This window comes from Simochromis diagramma, unplaced genomic scaffold (assembly GCF_900408965.1).
Source record: "Simochromis diagramma unplaced genomic scaffold, fSimDia1.1 OVJJ01000753.1, whole genome shotgun sequence".
In the NCBI taxonomy this organism is placed as follows: domain Eukaryota; kingdom Metazoa; phylum Chordata; class Actinopteri; order Cichliformes; family Cichlidae; genus Simochromis; species Simochromis diagramma.
Genome location: NW_024387523.1, coordinates 12243699 through 12261832, shown reverse-complemented (window position 1 = coordinate 12261832; position 18134 = coordinate 12243699). Strand labels below are relative to the sequence as shown.

The following is an 18134-nucleotide window of genomic DNA, read 5'->3' as shown; positions in this document are numbered from 1 at the left end:
GTTATCCATTGAATGACTCATAGCAAGTATCAGGTTTCTTTTTTCATTCCTTCATCACTTTTCTAGAAACTATTCAAACATTTTTGTGTCTCTTGTTGGAAATCGTTAACAATCTTTGGTAAATTCAGGGAAATTGCTGATGAAACAATTACACAGCCGCTGAGGCTGACTGATGGTTGGTATTTTCATTGTCATAGTGATAACATCCACAATGAACACGCTTGCAAAAGACTGCCATGCATTTACTCTACATTGATATTAAATCTTGTTCAATAAAATGTGCACATTACAAATATTTTGTTTAATACCCATTAAGTCTATAACTATAACTATTTGTTCTAGTCCTGTATTCACATATCAAACAATGGTTTTGCAGATCACGTGGATATATTTATTTACACAGTTATGTTTGTGTCTTTCACCTGTGATTGTAGACCTTTACAAAGCAGTTTGTGGAAATAATATAAACTGGTGGGCCCATTTAGTAAAAACAAAATCTCTCGGCGTGTGTTTAAAATCATAATAAAGTGAAAGGAAAATGTCTCAGTGTAGTGTTTGTTTTTAATTTGAATCTAGAAGTTGCCAAATTAATAAAGTTAAATAGTTAAAAGAACTAAATTTGCCTTTCAACTCAATCAGAAGTTTGACAGTAACTCGAAATTTGCTTTTAATCATATCATTTTACATATGCATATAAAAAAAGACATAGTGTGACGACATGACGGTGTAAGTGTCCAAGCACACACATAATCAGAGACATGTTCGAAAAAAAGATATCTGATCTTTATTACAACGACATGACAGGGGAATCTCATCATGAAGCTTACATTCATTTCAGACACCATCCTTCCACAGTCCTCTGATATATTTTTTCCCCTGTTATGGATACCATATTGCCCTGCCCTCCCAAAAGGATGAAAATTGTATACATGTTAACTAGATATAGAAATCTTTGTGATGCACAGATATATCCAAGTTAAATTAAAACAAACAAAAGAGACAATCCATACAAAATTGCCATACAAAATATCAGACAAATAAAGCGCATTCCTGACCATCCCTCAAAGTTTCATAGCACAGTTTTAAAGGTACTTATTTGAAAACAGTCATTTGACCAGTTTAAAGGCACACATTGGCGATAAGGTGGAAAGCAGGAAACAGGCATGACTCTGATATCAGTTCAGCAGCTCTTTTTATCAGAAAGAGATAAAAACTGATCTCTGTTCAGTTAACACAGAACCTAGTACACAATGTACATAATCTATTCAGTGACCACATAGGGGCAGAGGTTCATTTTCGACTGCTTTTGGAGACTGTTTAAAGCAATGCGTGATAATCACCTGTTGCACCTGTGGTTCTTTCTCTTACAACATATTTATCTCAGGCGAAAAGTAAAATCTAGCTCCTCTCAAAAAGAGAAATCAAAGGACCTGAACGTATATGGCAGCTGAACAGATCATGTATCCACTCGACTCCCCCACCCCCCCAACCCCAACACAGCCATCTACATCTTCTTTCAGTTCCTTGTTGTCATGGTTACACAGTGAAGCAACATTACTGCAAGGCCTGACCAGAAGAGCTCCAACTCTTCAACACGCCTAACTGATCTGTCCTGAACAGACTGCAGTGAACAAAGACAGAAGAGGGGAAACTGTCTTTAAACAGTTACAACAAAGTAATAATAATATGAATCTTTTATATGTGTGTGTACGTGTGTGTGTCCTGTATGGTACATGCACGTCAAATACCCTGAGAGCATGAGTATGAGTACTACAGCGTGCCCGTCAGTGTATTGCTGTCACGCCTGCCCTACACGTGTGCCGGTCACAGGTTTTCTCCGGGCTGATACTGTGGCTCTGTGGCAGGTGAAGTAATCCTCCAGGAAGGATTGGAGGTACTCAAAGGTATGCCTCTCATCAGGCTCCCGCCTCCAGCACTGCAGCATCAGTTCATGGAGCGAGGTGGGGCAGCCTGGGGCACAAGGCATCCGGTAGCCCCGCTCCACCTGCTCCAGCACTTCACGGTTGTTCATTCCTAAAAAGAGACATAGGCAGAGAGCGGGAATGTTGGCGTTTGAGAGAGAGACAAAAGTGCCATTTAAAAATGGACTTTGAAGAAAATAAAGATCTGACCACTTTCAGTACTGTAATTTATAAACGGTGCATAAACATCTGGAATTCTTTACATAGTAGATGTGAATGGTCTTAAAGTGAAACAGGTCTGTCCATCGGGGGAGGGGGGGGGGTTCTGTATATTTTGGAAAACTGTATAAATCCCAGTATTTCAGGTCTTTTGTAGCCCTCTGAATTTGAACCGTGACACGTGCCAAAACAATCTTTGTGGTCCCCCGGCAACTTCAGCTTTTTCATCAACGCAAAATTCAGTTTAAAGGCACACTGATGGGCATCCAGTGAGCACTACGGACCTGTTATTTCAATCAGGAATGGTTTTAAATTTTTACGAGTGGAGTCACAGAACTTTATGATCCCCTCACATTAGTGCTCTTCAATTAGTCTCAAATTATTCTTTTTGACAGCCCTCTATAAGAGGTTTGTAATCACAGCGAGACTGGCAATAATTTTCTGGTTTCTCTCTTTTTTTCTTTCTTTTTTTTTTTTTTTAAATATAAATGTTTTGTCCAGTTTGGTTTTTCCATGTGGTACATACAGTACCAGGGAAGCACATGAGCTGCATGTTAGTTTACACAAGAGGTTAGCAGGTTCTTTAGAGATATTCTCCATTCATCCGCTGCGATTAGGTTTCTTTGAGACTGCTTTTCCAGATGGTTGATAGTGTATAAAAAATTTTAAGAATGTAGATGAAAAATAACCCCTGGGAATTTCACTGTGGATAAGGAAAAACCTGTTGCTGCATGTGAATTAAGAAACAGAGCAGTACCTGGATATGGCACACGTCCCTTAGTGATGAGTTCGGTTAGTAGGATGCCAAAGCTCCAGACATCTGACTTGATAGTAAAGCGTCCATATAGCGCAGCTTCTGGAGCCGTCCACTTGATGGGGAACTTCGCCCCTGAAACCATGGCAACACAGTGGAGATGCATAATCATATAATTAGGATAGGTTGTGTATAAAAATATAGACATGGAGGCAGAAGGAAACTGTTAATCGCAGCATTGTGCGAGTGTGGCTCTTTTTCTTAGGCGCACACAGTTAATGTGACATCGTGCTACCTTGTCTGGCTGTGTACTCGTTGTCCTCGATGAGTCTAGCCAGGCCGAAGTCGGCGATCTTGCACACCAGGTTGTCTCCAACGAGGATGTTGGCTGCTCGCAGGTCACGATGGATGTAGTTCATCCTTTCGATGTACGCCATTCCAGCTGCAATCTGCACACCCACACAGACGACAGGTGCTCAGACCTGTGGTAGATTATAAGCTGTTTTCTTTCTTTTTTCCAGTGTGCCTGACTATAACTCACCTGTGCAGCCATGTCAACCAGCTGAGGCAGCTTCAGACTCTGCCCCTCTCCATCTTTCAAGAAGTCCAGCAAACTTCCTAAATTAAAAAAGTTACAGGTGAGGTACAGGTGGGATCACAACAGACTCTTATACCTGCTGCGGTCCAGAAAAATAAAGAGAATCTGGTTTTGGTAGGGATTTGGTGTTTTGTTTAGCGGGGAATCAAGGGGGTGGGGGGGCCCTTAACTCTGACCTTCCACTTCACACAGTGCCACCTTAAGTCACCATCCCTTCTGCCAATTCATTATTGTGTGGCGTGAAAGCCTTCGCTGGTGACTGCTTAGGGGTTTGTTCTTGGTAGTTTGTTTGATGCCAAGCAAGCAGGATATCTGAAAAATGTCCTTTTGAAAGATGGATGAAAGTTAGAGTGGCAGCCAATTAAAAATAATTATTAGTGCAGGTCTGGAAGTGTGGTCTACTTATTTATTTATTTATTTACTAGAAAGATTTCATTACTAGATAGGGAGTTTCTGAGAACCAGCTTTAATTTCCCAAGAACTACTGCGCCGCACAATTAAAGAAATCTACCCATTGTTATTTGTTTATACGTTTATCCTGGTAATATCTGTATATTATTTTGCTCTGTCGGCGTATTATGATGACAAATTCAGAGGTTTGTCACCTCATTTAGGGAAGTAAAAGCCAGTCCAATTTATGGGGCGTTCAAATGTTCATTGAGGTTTCTACCTGCTGTAAGGGCAGCATTTCATATCTACAGTGTGTCAACCACACGTGGCGGTTTTACTTTTCCTGATACCTTGGCTCATGAACTCAGTGATAATGTAAATGGGCTCCTCAGACACAACGGCGTAGAGCTGCACCAGCTTGTCATGACGGAGTCTCTTCATGATCTGAGCCTCCTCCAAAAAGGCCTCGGGGGACATGGTTCCTGGCTTCAGAGTCTTCACCGCTACCTTGGTGGTGCCGTTCCACATGCCTGGCATACAGAAAAGCATGTGTTAGCGCACACCTCAGAACCTGGACGAATGTACCTGTCTTTATGTCAGTGTGACACGGGGATGGGTGCATATACTGTACATCCACTGTACCCAACAAATATGACAACACAAACACCAACACATACAGATGTAGATATCTGCCTGATATAAATATCTGTATGTGTGACAACAGGTACACAACATGCAGGCTATTTTGCATGCATATGACAGAGCATGCATGATGTGTGAGAGAGATGAAGAGGGAGGGAAGGGGGAGGTTCTGGTCTTACGTCAAAACCAGCAGCACTTGAGCTACATGGACAGACACAGAGCTCGGCCGGGCCTCAGGGAGAAACTCTGCACGGCTCAGAAAGCCAAAACGCTGGGATTTGACAGAAATTTCCGTAAGTGTAAATGCAAAAACATCTTTTTGGCAATGCCAGGTAATTCAACTGGAGTACACATACTATCTCACATACACTGACATAAATGGCCATCAACAGGGCAGACAATGAGTGCTACCAACAATGTTTGCCACAGGACAGCAGCAGACACTACAAAGGACAATGACAGACAGCTTTCCCTCTGTGCCTCTAGAGGGTGTCAGAGGTTGGCGGCGTCGGTCTCACCCATCCACACGTCCCCAAAGCAGCCCTGCCCCAGCTTCTGTTGCAGGGCCAGCGTGTCCCTCGGTACCTCCCAGGCGTCCCGCCCGAGACCCATGGTGAGCGGGGTGGAGTTGGGACAGGCCTTTGTCAGGTAATAACACAGCCCGTCATTAGAGCCTAAGTAAGGAAGGAAGAGGAGGAGGAGGAGGAGGTAGGTGGCAAGAAGGTGGAGATGGGGGGGGGGGGGTTAAGAATGGATGAAGAAAAGGGGGTGAAGTGGTGGGTGGAAAGATGGAAGGAAGAAAGGCGGGTGGGAGAGGTGACAAAGAGGTGAAGTGAGATGATGAAACATGCACATGCAGTTACAGGGGACGAGGAGAACAACTTTACACACCTGGATGTAAAACACACTTTTTGAAAAATTTTATTAAGTATTTGCCTCAGAAAATGTAAAAACAGGTGCAGACTACATCTGACAATGATGTGTGCGTTCCTACGTCTGTGTGGTCTGATCCTCAGGTGTATTTGTTGAAGATACAGGAAGAGAGCAAGAAACACAGATCACAGGGCTTTACCGTGTTTGCTCCTCACACCAGAAATGTTTACTGATGTTCTTCGAACTCAACAAACGCTTACGTGTTATATGTGACTGCTGCAGTTTTAATGTGTTTTCATTCTGGTGTGCGTCTGTTGTTATCTCGCCTCCTCTCCCCCACACGCGTCCCCTCCCCTTTGGCCCTACCCATCCAGACTTCTCCGAACTGGCCGTTGCCCAGTTTCTTAATCAGCTGGAGAGATTCACGGGGAATCTCCCACATATCCTTGGTCTTCACTGATAAGTCGGCCAGCTTAGGCATGCCCCGCTTACAGCTGCCAATCAAACGGCAGCACAGTCCCGCTGCTCTCTCTGAGAGCGAGAGGGAGAGACAAACAGGCAGGCAAAAAAAAAAAAGGAAACAGGAGGAAAAGAAAACAGCAGGTGCAGAGATAAAGGAAGAACAAGACAGGTTGCTTATGCGCTTATGCAATTGACAACTTAACCGAAAACTAAAGGCGCAAGGAGAAATTCAGCACAACAGACATAAACAGACACTCTGAACAGCAGCAGCATGTGTAGATACAAAAAGGCAAAACAGGGACACTTGAGTTATGCTGATAAAACTGTCAGGTGGCTTCTGATTATCACAAACTGCAAAAAAAAAATTCAGTAGCAGCCACTAGGGGGCAGATTTATACTGACAGAGGAAGTACAGGGTGTGAGCCCTTCTTGTTACACAAACTCTAAATAAAGGTTAAAAAGTCTGCAGTGATCAGTGGTTAAAGCACTCAGATACATTTAACAAAGTAAATATGATTAACCATGTCTCACAAACACATCATTACAAGTTTCCTAACTGTGAGGCATATCAAAATGTATTTTAAACATAGTACGTCATTTTTATGAAACGCCAAAGTGTAAACTCCATTTTAATGTTGCGGCTGTTGAGTTTTACCTCAGTTTGATAACTTGATAAGGAAGTTGGTAAAACAATCATATTAAAAGCTTAATATCCATCATTAATTTTTATTCAAAACACGAATCTGCAGAGTAAAGCAACGTAAGCCGCAAAAAAATGGAGGCACCACAGTGCTGCACGTGTGCAGTACTTTGGTTACTGCACCTACTTTCTGTGCCACTCAAATGCTCTAATTATGAGCATTTGAGTGGCACAGAACAGAATGAGATTGTAAATGTTGCTGATGCAGGTTTAAAGCGGAAAAGGCAGAAGCAAAAGAATGCTTTCACACTCCGAAGGAAAGGCAGAAAGGAGTGCACATTTCCTGCATTTCTGTTACCTTGGTAGTGCACGACCAACTGCTGCACGGTATCAAACTGTGATCTGGTGGTGATGTAGTAGCCGCCATTGTCTAGCTTACGAATCTTGTAATGCTTCACGTGGTCTCCCTTGTTGTCGTCCCAGTCACGGATGGAAAGAGAGTAAGCACCTGCAGAGAGGCGGGAGAAGGGAGAGGATTCAGATCTGTGTGTGTGTGTGTGTGTGTGTGTGTGTGTGTGTGTGTGTGTGTGTGTGTGTGTGTGTGTGTGTGTGTGTGTGTGTGTGTGTGTGTGTGTAGCCATCTCACCCTTGGTGGTCTCGCTCTCTCGTATGAGGAAAGTTCCCCTTGGGTTGCCGTGACCCAGCAGCTGTCTCTCCGCATCCTTCCTTCCCATCTTCCCAAAATACCACCTGTCACCACGACAACATCACACAGGTCACCCACAGAAAATGGCAAACCCTCGCTTGACCTCTGCCTTCAGACTACATGTCAATCACACAGCATAATCGCTCGCTTCAAACAGGGCATGTGCTACTGCTTGTGAACTCACTCCTCGGCTTGTATGGAGTCCACTGGAGCTACGTAGTTGGAGGGGATGTAACCCGAGTTGCCGGTGTCCAGAGAGCGAGCTTCCCACCAGTCGCCCTCTCTACAAAAGACACACACGCACATGTAAAATTCATCGTTTGCAAAACACCAGTGCTCAAAGGTTTTCGGTTACTGAGCAATGTCACTGTTTTTGAAAGAAAGATCTGTAGCTTTTATGCAAAATAACATGAAAATAAACAGAAATAAATGGCAGTTAATAAGAAAGCCACTACAGAAACCTTCATTCTAATTATGTTGTGTTGGTGAAAAAACCTATATAACCTCGGTAGCTAAGTGTCTAAAACAGCGACCTTTGTGGGTTCAATTCAGTTGCCATATGTATATATAACCCTTAAAAAAAACCTCTCTCAGAGTGCAATGCTGAGAAACAAAGGTGATTCCAAGCAGGAAACACCAAAAATTCAAGTTTTTTATACCCCAGTGTGTACGACTGCCTCTACAGAACACCACAATATGGCTCTTACAGGTACTGTGTAATAATATTGCCAGCCAAGATCATACGAGGCATCGTTTTCTCAAACTAGAGACCCTGACGTACTTTACTTCTTGTTCAGTTATGCGCTGCAGTCTCACATTTCTTTCATTTGTTAACACTCTGGTCAAAGGTAGTTTGCCCTGTTCTTTGAAGGAAGCAGTGTGTTACACATCATTGATTTTTTTTCTCTTAGATCAACAATACAGAAATGTGTCAGAAAGAAACTTCCCTTTGTGATACTAATCAAACACACGACCGCTGAAGCGGATTAGCATTTCTAGTTATTTTGGGCTGTGCTAAAAGTACCGAAACAGGCTTTTTAACACAAGCACAAACACTTGAACACAGAAGTGGTGGCGAAGTAGGTTCAAAAACAGATATTAATTTATGAATAGTGACTCTATTAATCATTTATTGTCATTTAAAACATTTTTCATCAATGTTACTTTTGAAAAAAAATGTACGATTCTAAATTACCCCAAACTTTTGAGTTGTAGTGAATGCCTGCTGGGAGCAGCTGTGGTTATGTTTGATGAAGTGAAAAATGCAAATAACCTCTTGAGGGAAGATAAATTAGCCTTTTTTAGCAAACCAAAAGATCTTCATGTAACTAAAAGCAAAACTAAAAGCATAGATCGGAAAGAAGATTAGCAGCTTAGGTGTGAACTTAGGTAAAAGAAACCCCAAAAACTCCCGTCTGAATGTAAATCATCATATAAATGGGATTCGGGATTTCTGAGCAGGGCAAAGTGTTTTGTTTTTTTTCAAGAACAAAAGATTGTCAGCATTGCCAGCAGCAGCTGAGACCTCTGGCAGTTCACGGTGTTAATGGGTGGTATTTAATTGCAGCCTGTGGTATTTAATGTATGCAAACAAAATTAATTACCTCTCAGAAGTCCTTAGTGATTTAATTTAACGCCTTTAACACAGATCACATTAACATTGTTTCATGAGCTCCTGACACAGATTGTCGTGTTTCTTAATGATGGAGATATATTTATGTGGGGGTTTTTTCCGCTTTGTTTTTCATTAAGGCAATGTGTAAAAAAAAAAAAAAAGTATACTCACGTGTTGTTAATAATTTGGAATTTTTCTCCTTTTTGGAAAGTGAGGTCGTCCTCAGTGCGGGCGTCATAGTCGTACAGCGCTATAAAGAGAGTTACTCCACCACCTGCACATGTGTTCAAACAAGAAAGAGAATGATTGGCCGGTATCGCCAAGGTCTTTTGAATATGTCAGTGCAGACATAGACTGAAAAACAGCAGGAGGGCTAATACGATGTTAATTGTTTAGAGGGACTGTAAATTCATCTTTCTCACAAACAAACACACACAGGCTCAGCTCTACCTGTTATGGCTCCTGACCGCTGGTTGATTTTGGTGTTGGGGAATGCGCTGTTGGACAAGAAGCCCTTGTTGAAGTCCGGGATGGTCTGAGTCGGGTCAGGACAGTATCGGCCCTGATTCAAAACCATGGAGCTCCCACCTGCGTTGCTAGGAGACAGATCTGCTATGTCTGCTGCTTCTTTGGCAGACTTCTTCTGCTTGCAACAGGCACACCCCATGATAACCAGCACGGAGACGGTGTCTGTGAAAGCAACGCAGCAAAGCAGCGTTACAGTAACAAGACACAACTTTTTTTTAATGTGAGAAGTCAAAATCTTCTTTTTTCTTTTTTTTTTCATTATTTTTCATTTCTTTTAAAAAAAATTCTTGCATTCTTGTGAATATGTGCAAGAGAAAAGGTTTGCTAAGGCTAGACCAGAGTTTTTTGCGTTTTGAGGGCAGATGTCCTGGGAAGTGGGCATTGCAGACTCTCGCTGCCTTTAGGAGGACTGGGACCTTAACTGTGGTTTTCATGGCCAAAGTGTTTGATCCCCTCAGAGAATACTCAACATTTTGCTTTTTTTGTTGTTGGTAAAGTTTGCTAAAGCTTGCCTGTTAATGGATGCTGATTTTTATGGAATAAAAAAAAATTCACATACAGCAGATTATAAAGTCACCTGAATGAGTGCCGAAACATTTTTATCCCACTGAAAATGCCACATCTAGATGAACAGAATCAACTTTCTTGGATTTGCTTTACATAGATGACTGGGCATGCATCGAGACAGCTTATACTGTTTAAGCAAGCACACCCAAGAGGTGCGATCCTAAATTTCCCAAACAGTGCCCATAAAAAGCAAAAACTCTACTCGATTTAAAATGTGGCTCATCTCCCCTTCAGAGTCGTCTACTCATGCACCTCTACATGCTCTTACACTCAAAATGCTTGTTCTGACCTCGTTACGATGACGCTATATTAAAAAGGGAAAAACCTGGTGTTATATTTACTGCCTTTGCATTACTTAACACTTTACACTATTTGACTTCATAGCACCATCTTGCTTACGCTGATGCATGCACTGCAGGCAGCGCTAATAACGATGATAACGTTGAAGCTAGCAACGCCACATTGATATATGACGCTTACCACGAGCATCTACTTTCTTGTTGCATTACACGGCTGTCAGTGCATGTCGGGTAGATACGCGCGTCTGTGACGATTTTGCACACAAATCCTGTTTAAACTTTCACCAATCTCTAATACCAGCGATACGTTGAAAAGCCTTCAAAGAGACAGACCACATTTAAGTCCGCCTACATAATTTCCACAATCTTTTTATACAAGCTAAGACTTCAAACACAAATCAGTAGAAAGTGAAACCAACACAAATCAGCATACAGGGGGTTAAAAAAAAATATGGAGAACTGTAAAGAGAGAAGTAAAAAATTTAAATATAAAACTTAACTTCCCTGAACAAGGAAGAGGAGGAAGAAAGCGAAAAAGGGGTGGAGGTAGGGCGGGAAGGAGAAGTTAACTTATTCTCACCTGATGTCTTCCTCTGTCAGATCATCTGTCAATCACCATCGCCGCTGGAAAAAATAAAAGAGGGAAAAGGTGAGTGACAAGGGCTGGAATGAGAGAGCGGGGCAAAGGGAGGATGAGTGGCAGAGAAGCGGAAAGGGAAAAGGTGGTGGAGAATGTGAGCGAAAGCCTTGAGAGCGGTAAAGCATGAATAAAGAGATGTGTGAAGGCAGAAGTGAGGAGGCAGAGAGGTTAGAGAAAGAAGAGTCAGAGACAGCTCGAGATAAGGATAGACAGTGAGAGATGTGAGGTTAGCCACTTCCCTTTTTGCTTGTTTCGAGAGAGGGTATTCAGCCATTCTCTCTGGTCAACAGCTGTGAGTGTGAGTGTATGCATGCGCATTAACACGCCTGCTTTCTTTGTTCGAGCATGTGATGAAATAAGCCCATAAATGTCAGGATTACAGCAGAGTAACTGACACAAAGTGACCGTCTGTAACAGTGCGAAATGCCTTTGTGTTGATTAGCACGAATGTACGCAACCTTGACTTCCAGTTTCTAGCTAACTGTCAGGCGTTGCCAAAGCAAAAACCATCATAGAAAGGAATGTAAACGTGAAAAATTAGGTTGTTTCCAACATCATTTCTTCAGGAAAACCTAAATGAACCACTCAGCAGTTTATTAGTTTTGCTTAGCTTGGTTCAAAAGTTGGGAAATATGCTTATTCACTTTTTAGAGAGTAAGCAGAGATTATGGAGAGGTCGTCATTTTTTCCAAATATGAAACCTCTGCCGAATTGAAGAGGTAGCGGAGGTCAATGAACAAAGAACACATTAAATGCCACAAAATAACTAAAAGAAGACAGAAAAACTGTCCCAGATTCAGTTTCCTTTTGGGGTGGCGGCTCAGGACGTAGGACAAGTCACCTCCTAATCAGAGAGGGTTGGTGGTTCCATCCTTGGCTGTTCTAGTCTGCTGGTACTCAACTTTGAGTTTCTCCCGATGTGAATATTAGATAGAAAGCGCGCAGGAAAACGTGCTTGTAAGACTGTGTGTGTGGAGCAGAAAAGTGTTTTGTAGGAACCATTTCATTTACACTGAGCTGGACAGTTTTAGCTTTTGGACTGTATGTCATAAAGCGAACAGTCTGGCTTTTCATGTTCTTGTTTTCTCTTTACAAGTCAACTAGAAGAAAATGGCCACCATCACACATCCTGGTCATAGTTTTTTCTCCCTGTTCTCAATAAAAGCGCACTAATAAGAGAGTTTTATCTTTGTAGTGTCATATAATGCAAAGTCCCTTCAGATGGCAATTTTTTGTTTGTTTTACCCTTCTTGGTTATTATGCGGTGGTCAAAAGATTAAACAGTGGTGCCCAAAGTTGCCTTCAAAAGACTATGAAATAATTCACATCAACTAGCTTTCTCTGAGAGCGGTTGTAGACCTCTTCATTAGTTTCAGCTAGGTGTAGCTATCAGACTGATAACTGTGTACACAATGGCCACGGGATACAAACTGGCAACCTTTGAAGAAAAAAGCTCCAGGCTCCAGCCACCCCACCTACTGAGGAATGTGGGGGAAGTCACACAAAGGGAGAACAATACAAGTTATAGCAGCATCAGCAGCAAAAAAAGGTGATTTACTTTCATTACAGAAAACACACCAGAGGTCCAAGTGAGCAGCGTCAAGTTTGTCCCAGCAAACCTCTCGATCTTTAAAGCAGCAAAAGCTGTTCTAACCTACATCGAGACGACCGCGCTCAAAGCGAAAGCGCGCAAAGCCTCTATGTGTTCACAATCCTGCACACACACACAAACACTTATTCACTATCAGGCTGGCCATCATGAGAGCTGCAGGAAGTTAGCCCTGTTTGAGTTTCCTGTCCACCCCTGTGATCGCTCCCCCCTTTTCCTGGAAACTGAGGACAGAGTCCACACACACACACACACAAACACCCACCCACCCCCAGTGCACACACCCACACTTTCCTCTGTGTTGCTGCTGTTGTCTACTCCATGCCCACACCCCTCCGACAGCAGTCGTTCATTCTTATTCCCTTCATCCTCCCTTCAGCTTCTCCTTTCTTTGTGACAGTCCACAGAAAGTAGAAGTGGCAGAGGATGCAAAAGGACCCTTCTCCCTTTCATCTTTATCTCCATTTCGCCCTCTCCCTCACCTCATCTTCTTCTGCATGTCTAAGACTGACAGATGACCACAGGTTGAACTGATACAGTAACAGATAGGTTTTCACATACTGGAAGTGTTTGCAGGGCGGCTGCAAAACCCATTGTTCTCAACTAGATAATCACTCTCTCATCCGCCATTTTCTCTGCACATAGAATAACATCTGATTATTAACAGGACCGTACATCTTTACACCTTAATTTAAAAAACAAAAACAATAAAAGAACACATGCACACACTTGTGGAGGTCACACAGCACAAAGCACAGCCTAGAGTGAGGTGCAAGGCACGCAAGTGTGCTCCTACATACCAGTAAGTGACACAGTCAAGATACAGATTTAAACACAAACCCATATGCGAGTGTATTTCCTCCTCGTTGTTGTTTTTTTTGTTTTTGCCTTGTGATAACATTCAGGGTTTTGGTTTCAGTCTACCATTAGGTAGATGAAGGTACTAGAGCAGACTATGAGTGTGGGTGTTTGGTGGTATTGGCAATGAGTGGTGAGGTGGGGGTTGCAGAGTCAAACTGATACCCTGCATATATGTTGTGACTTGTGTAAAAAGAAGCAGAGAGTGCGCTAAACACCAGCATGCGTAGCAATCCAGCAAACAATCCAGTTCCTCTTTGACACCATAATGAAAAAATGAGACGGCGGACGCATGAAACAGCTGTAAAATGAACGGCTTGCAGTTTTTACCAGATGTGTGTCAAGATTATTATCAGTAGGTCAGTCATATGTGCAGACACAAAACATTTCACCTTCTGCTTAACAAAATGCCACACTCTGATATCACATAGCACATCACATTTGACCATCCTATAAGTGCACTTTCTCTTTGCATCTTCTTTTTAAAAAACGCAGGTGTCAAAACTAAACATCTGACTGGGTGCTGCATGTCAAAGCGGATTTTTTTTTAATAGCAGCTGACAAACATACAGAAGACACTATAATAAAACTCTGTGAAAGAGAAGCTGCTTCCTCTGGTGGGGAGAAGCACGGTGTTGGTTTGTGATACGTTTGTCTACAATAGCGGGGCCTTTTACACCATGTGCTAATCACTGATATCTGTTTCAGATATTAAAATCCTCGAGTTCTTTTCACTCACTTCATGTGCTACTTCGCCCAAACACCCGCATTTCCCTTCTCGATCATTGGAACGGTACAGTTTCGTTACACACGGTTTTCACTTGATGCCATTGCCGGACACACTTTCATTAAAAAAAAAAAAAAAAAGGTCGACAATAAAAATTTTTAAAAGAAACAACAACAAGAGGAATCCCTGATGACTTTTTAATGCCAGCTCTAACTGCAGTGAGCACTGCTGATTAAATTTCATTCATCTCCATTGTCTCAGACAGGAGACATAAATCTTGGAAATAGGACTTCAAAACCTGTGTACCTGCATTTCTGGGTCTTGCTTTTGTTGTTTTAGCTTAAACTAACCTTCAGGTAAACAGAGTGGGAGAAACCAGACTGTAAAAATACTCCTGCATTCGACATTTTACGATGTAAAAGACGTCAATGGCATCTTTTTATAAATTCTTGCAAATGTATTCAAATTACAGCTTTCAGTCCTCAGGGTAAGTCTCTCCAGGCTCTTCCTGGGAGACCTTTGCAAGCAGAGTGAGCTGCATCCACAAACCGGCATCTTCACCTTTCTCTGCAGCTGTTCAGCGGGTTTAGATCTGAGCTTAGCTCGACCAACCAAGGACAGAGACAGATGCCTGTATTCGCATTCTTTATTGCCACTACTGAGCAGGTATACTCAGCTCTCAACATAATGTGGTGTAATAAATCTTCTGAGTTTCTTATTTTATTTTAAGAGGCCTTGCTTAAATCAAATAAAATGCTCTTACTTGTCCATTATATTCCATTCAGCTTCATGCTAGTCAAAATCTGTGTGGCTCCACAGACCTGCATGCTACACAAACATACGTCATTATGCCACAAACTAAAGAAAAAGGGGTATTTATACTAGTTTGTAAGACATACAGATCGTCGCCTTGCTGAAAGGTGTGGCCCAGTCTCATGGTGTTTCTCCACTGACCTCTATCCATTTGGCTACGTTCACTCTTCCCTCAATTCTGTTTCCCTGTTCCTGCCTCTGAAAATAAACCACCGCGCTTCACCGATGGGATGAGATTAGCCACGCTATGAGCAATGCATGGTATTTGCCAGAGATGGTGGTTGGAGTTCTTTCCCAAAAGTTACTTTTGCTTTTTTTTTCTCTCCGTCTTTTTTTTCTCAGACTACTGAATTTTCTTTGTCTACGTGACAGGCGAGTAAAAGCAAAGATGCGTAGGCATCTAAAAATACATGCAGCAAAATAAATACCAAATGTGACAGACTGAGCACTCTGTACACTTTATGTGCAAAATGTCTCCTCTTCGAGATTAAGTTACGAATGTTAATCTGAGAATCAGTGGATATAATGTAGTCGAAGTGCAAGCACCTGAAAAAACTAAGTCACACTTCATTGAGTACGGTCACCTTTACTTTTGATAAATGGAGATCTGCTGTGTGTTCACTCGGAACAATTAAAGGAAGCAAATAAAACCACATTCATTGCATTCTTACAGAATCACAATAACATCACCCTCCACCACCATCGTCACTCTCACAAACATCTAAAATCTGAAGGACACACCCTTTCCTGAACAGTGGACTGTAGATAAGCTGCTCCCAGCGGGAAAACTCACTGTAGCAACACACACACACACACACACATACATACACACAGTGTTTCGTATTCTTACACCAATTCTGCACCAATCTTAGACTGCCTCCACCCTTCTTCTCCCTCATCTCTCTTTCTTTACCTTCCTTGCACTTCACCTTTCTCTCTCTCTCTCTCTCTCCCCCCCCCCCCACTGACTCTCTCACCCATGGGCAGGAAACTCCACAGGATGCAGAGTGTGAGTGGGGCAGGAATGATAGGACAATGGGAAACAAGCTGTCACTGAACCCTCACGCATACACACACAATAGCACACACACACTCTTAAACACAGGGAGACAGAGCTGGAAGGCAGCAGTGGAAAAGTAAGGTGCCTCGGTTATCGGGATGTCCTGTTTCCACATGATGTCATCATATCCTCCAGATACAGAGGCCCCGAGCTGGCTCGGCTGGAGGCATATATGAGCGTTTGCATGCACTGAGGCTGAACACTTTCAGCCTGCTTCTTAAGAAATAGAGCATCACTGTCTGGTCCTTTGGGTTCATCATGAAGACTCTCCCTCGGATGACGGCATGGATGAAAACGTACAGAAACTTGTCAACTCGACCACACCGCCTCAGGGGTGCAGGGGTGTGTGACTATCAGGCTGCAGGCCTCATCTTGTATGAGTATTCACCTGTCACGGCCCTTCTCCGGTCCTTAAGAAAGCTGTGCGATGTGACTATGTCTTTTTCTAAACTTCTCACTAAAAAGCGTATCCACGCCCCTTTCCTTCCTGCCTTGCTCCAAGGCTAAAGACAGGAACTGACCTGGTAAAGAAACAGGAAGTGATGAAGTCCAGCCTTGGACAGCCTAATCCTGTTTCTCCCTGTCCAGCCCCTAAAATATTTCTGGCCAACTCCCTTGCGGATATTTCAACGTTTTAATTTGTAATCTGTTACCTATCTGTAGCTTCCCGATCAGTGATTGGGGTGAAAAAAAAAAAAAAGGCATATACCTCCAACAATGAGGCTATGATAAAGCCACAGAAACCTCTTATACCTTTTCCTTAAGGTGGTTTCCTGTAGGCATGTGGCCAATTAGTCACATTTAGTGACTAATTGTGAATGTTTAACAGTCTCTTCTGGGTTTAGGCCTAAATGATGAACCCTATCCAGGCACGTTTTACCATAAATCCAGAGCCTGTATGATTTATTAAGCCGTTATTAAAGAAAAAGAAGAAGCTAAAAGGGCAATAACTAAGGTCTTATACTGGAAATGATCCCATTTGAGAGGACCAACTTCTCTGGTAAATTCCGCTGTTGCACAAAAAGAAAGAAAAATTGCACTATTAGCAAGTCTGATTTCTAAATATCACCCTCTGTGACATCTGTCTATCATGAAGAGTGGAAGTAGGCTACTGGTAAACCCACACTTGATTAACTTCTCATAGCAAGTAGACAAACTTCCTTTTATTTCAAACAGATACCGACGTTTCTCAATTTTCACCAGAAGCTCAAAATCAACGACAGCGCCCTGTGGCATTAGAAAAGTGTTGAATAAAATAATAATATATAATAATATATTATATAATAATAATAATAATAATAATAAATTATATAATAAAAATAAATAGAATAAAAATATTCTACTTATTTAGGCATTCAGCTCGCATCCTTTTAAGTCGTTACAGCTGAACTTTGTCTCGAGTCAAGCGAATTTACTCACAAATAGGGCTGAAGTTTAAATAGGACGCACAGCCCACCTGTTGAATGACCCCACAATTTGGTAGTAAAGCACCTGTTTGGTTTATTTATTTTCATTTTTTTTTTTTTGTTCGCTTTTTGTTTTTTTAGTCTCAAACACAGTAAGCCAGATGTGTTACACCGCTCTGATATTTACTTTGGAACAGAGAGCAGAAACTTACCTGACAAAAAGAAATCACTCCGGACAATCCTCGAGTCGGGACGCTCGGGGACGGAGGTGGGTGAAGCGAGAGCGCTGTCCGTGGGAGACTCGAAGGGGACACACAGGAGTAAAAGAGCCGCGCGCTGCTGCTGCTGCTGCCTGAGAGCGAGAGGATAAGGCAAGCGCGCGCCTCGGCCGGAAGGCTCGGGGATATGAACTTCACGCGCACAGCGAGGTCCACCCCACATAGGAAGAGAGTGCGTGCAGCGGACAGTTCAACAGTGTCGTTACGCTTAACAGAAACGATACATAGGAGCGTGTTCTCGGTAACTATGGCGTCAGACGGTCACGAGCTCAGCTTGGTTAAAACGTTAAAGGAATGCGCGCGCAATTGAGCTCACGATAAAGCAAACCGATAAGAAAGTTTTAAGTTTTTTGTTTTGTAATCTCGAAAGAATGCGATAAAAAAAAAAAAAAAAAAAAAAAAAAAGCGATTATAAAACGCTCCGGTTCTTCAACAGTGTATCCTACACACAGCTGGGGGAGTGTTTGCAGTCTCTTCGTGCGGACGATGCGCAGATGAGGTGGTGAGCTACACGTTTAGCCAACTCGT

At 42.5% G+C, this 18134-nt stretch overlaps 1 protein-coding gene across 1 annotated transcript; it reads right to left on the bottom strand.

Annotated features, from left to right (window-relative positions):
• Positions 1-761: 761 nt before the first annotated feature.
• On the bottom strand, positions 762-17994 carry yrk (Yes-related kinase). Its single transcript, XM_040019894.1, is given in 14 exon segments — positions 762-1863; positions 1865-2034; positions 2899-3030; positions 3191-3344; positions 3437-3513; positions 4234-4413; positions 5765-5929; positions 6859-7008; positions 7147-7250; positions 7391-7489; positions 8993-9095; positions 9272-9511; positions 10796-10839; positions 17541-17994. Coding segments are annotated over 12 exon segments (1590 nt in total). The 5' UTR covers positions 9489-9511; positions 10796-10839; positions 17541-17994; the 3' UTR covers positions 762-1824.
• Positions 17995-18134: the final 140 nt, after the last annotated feature.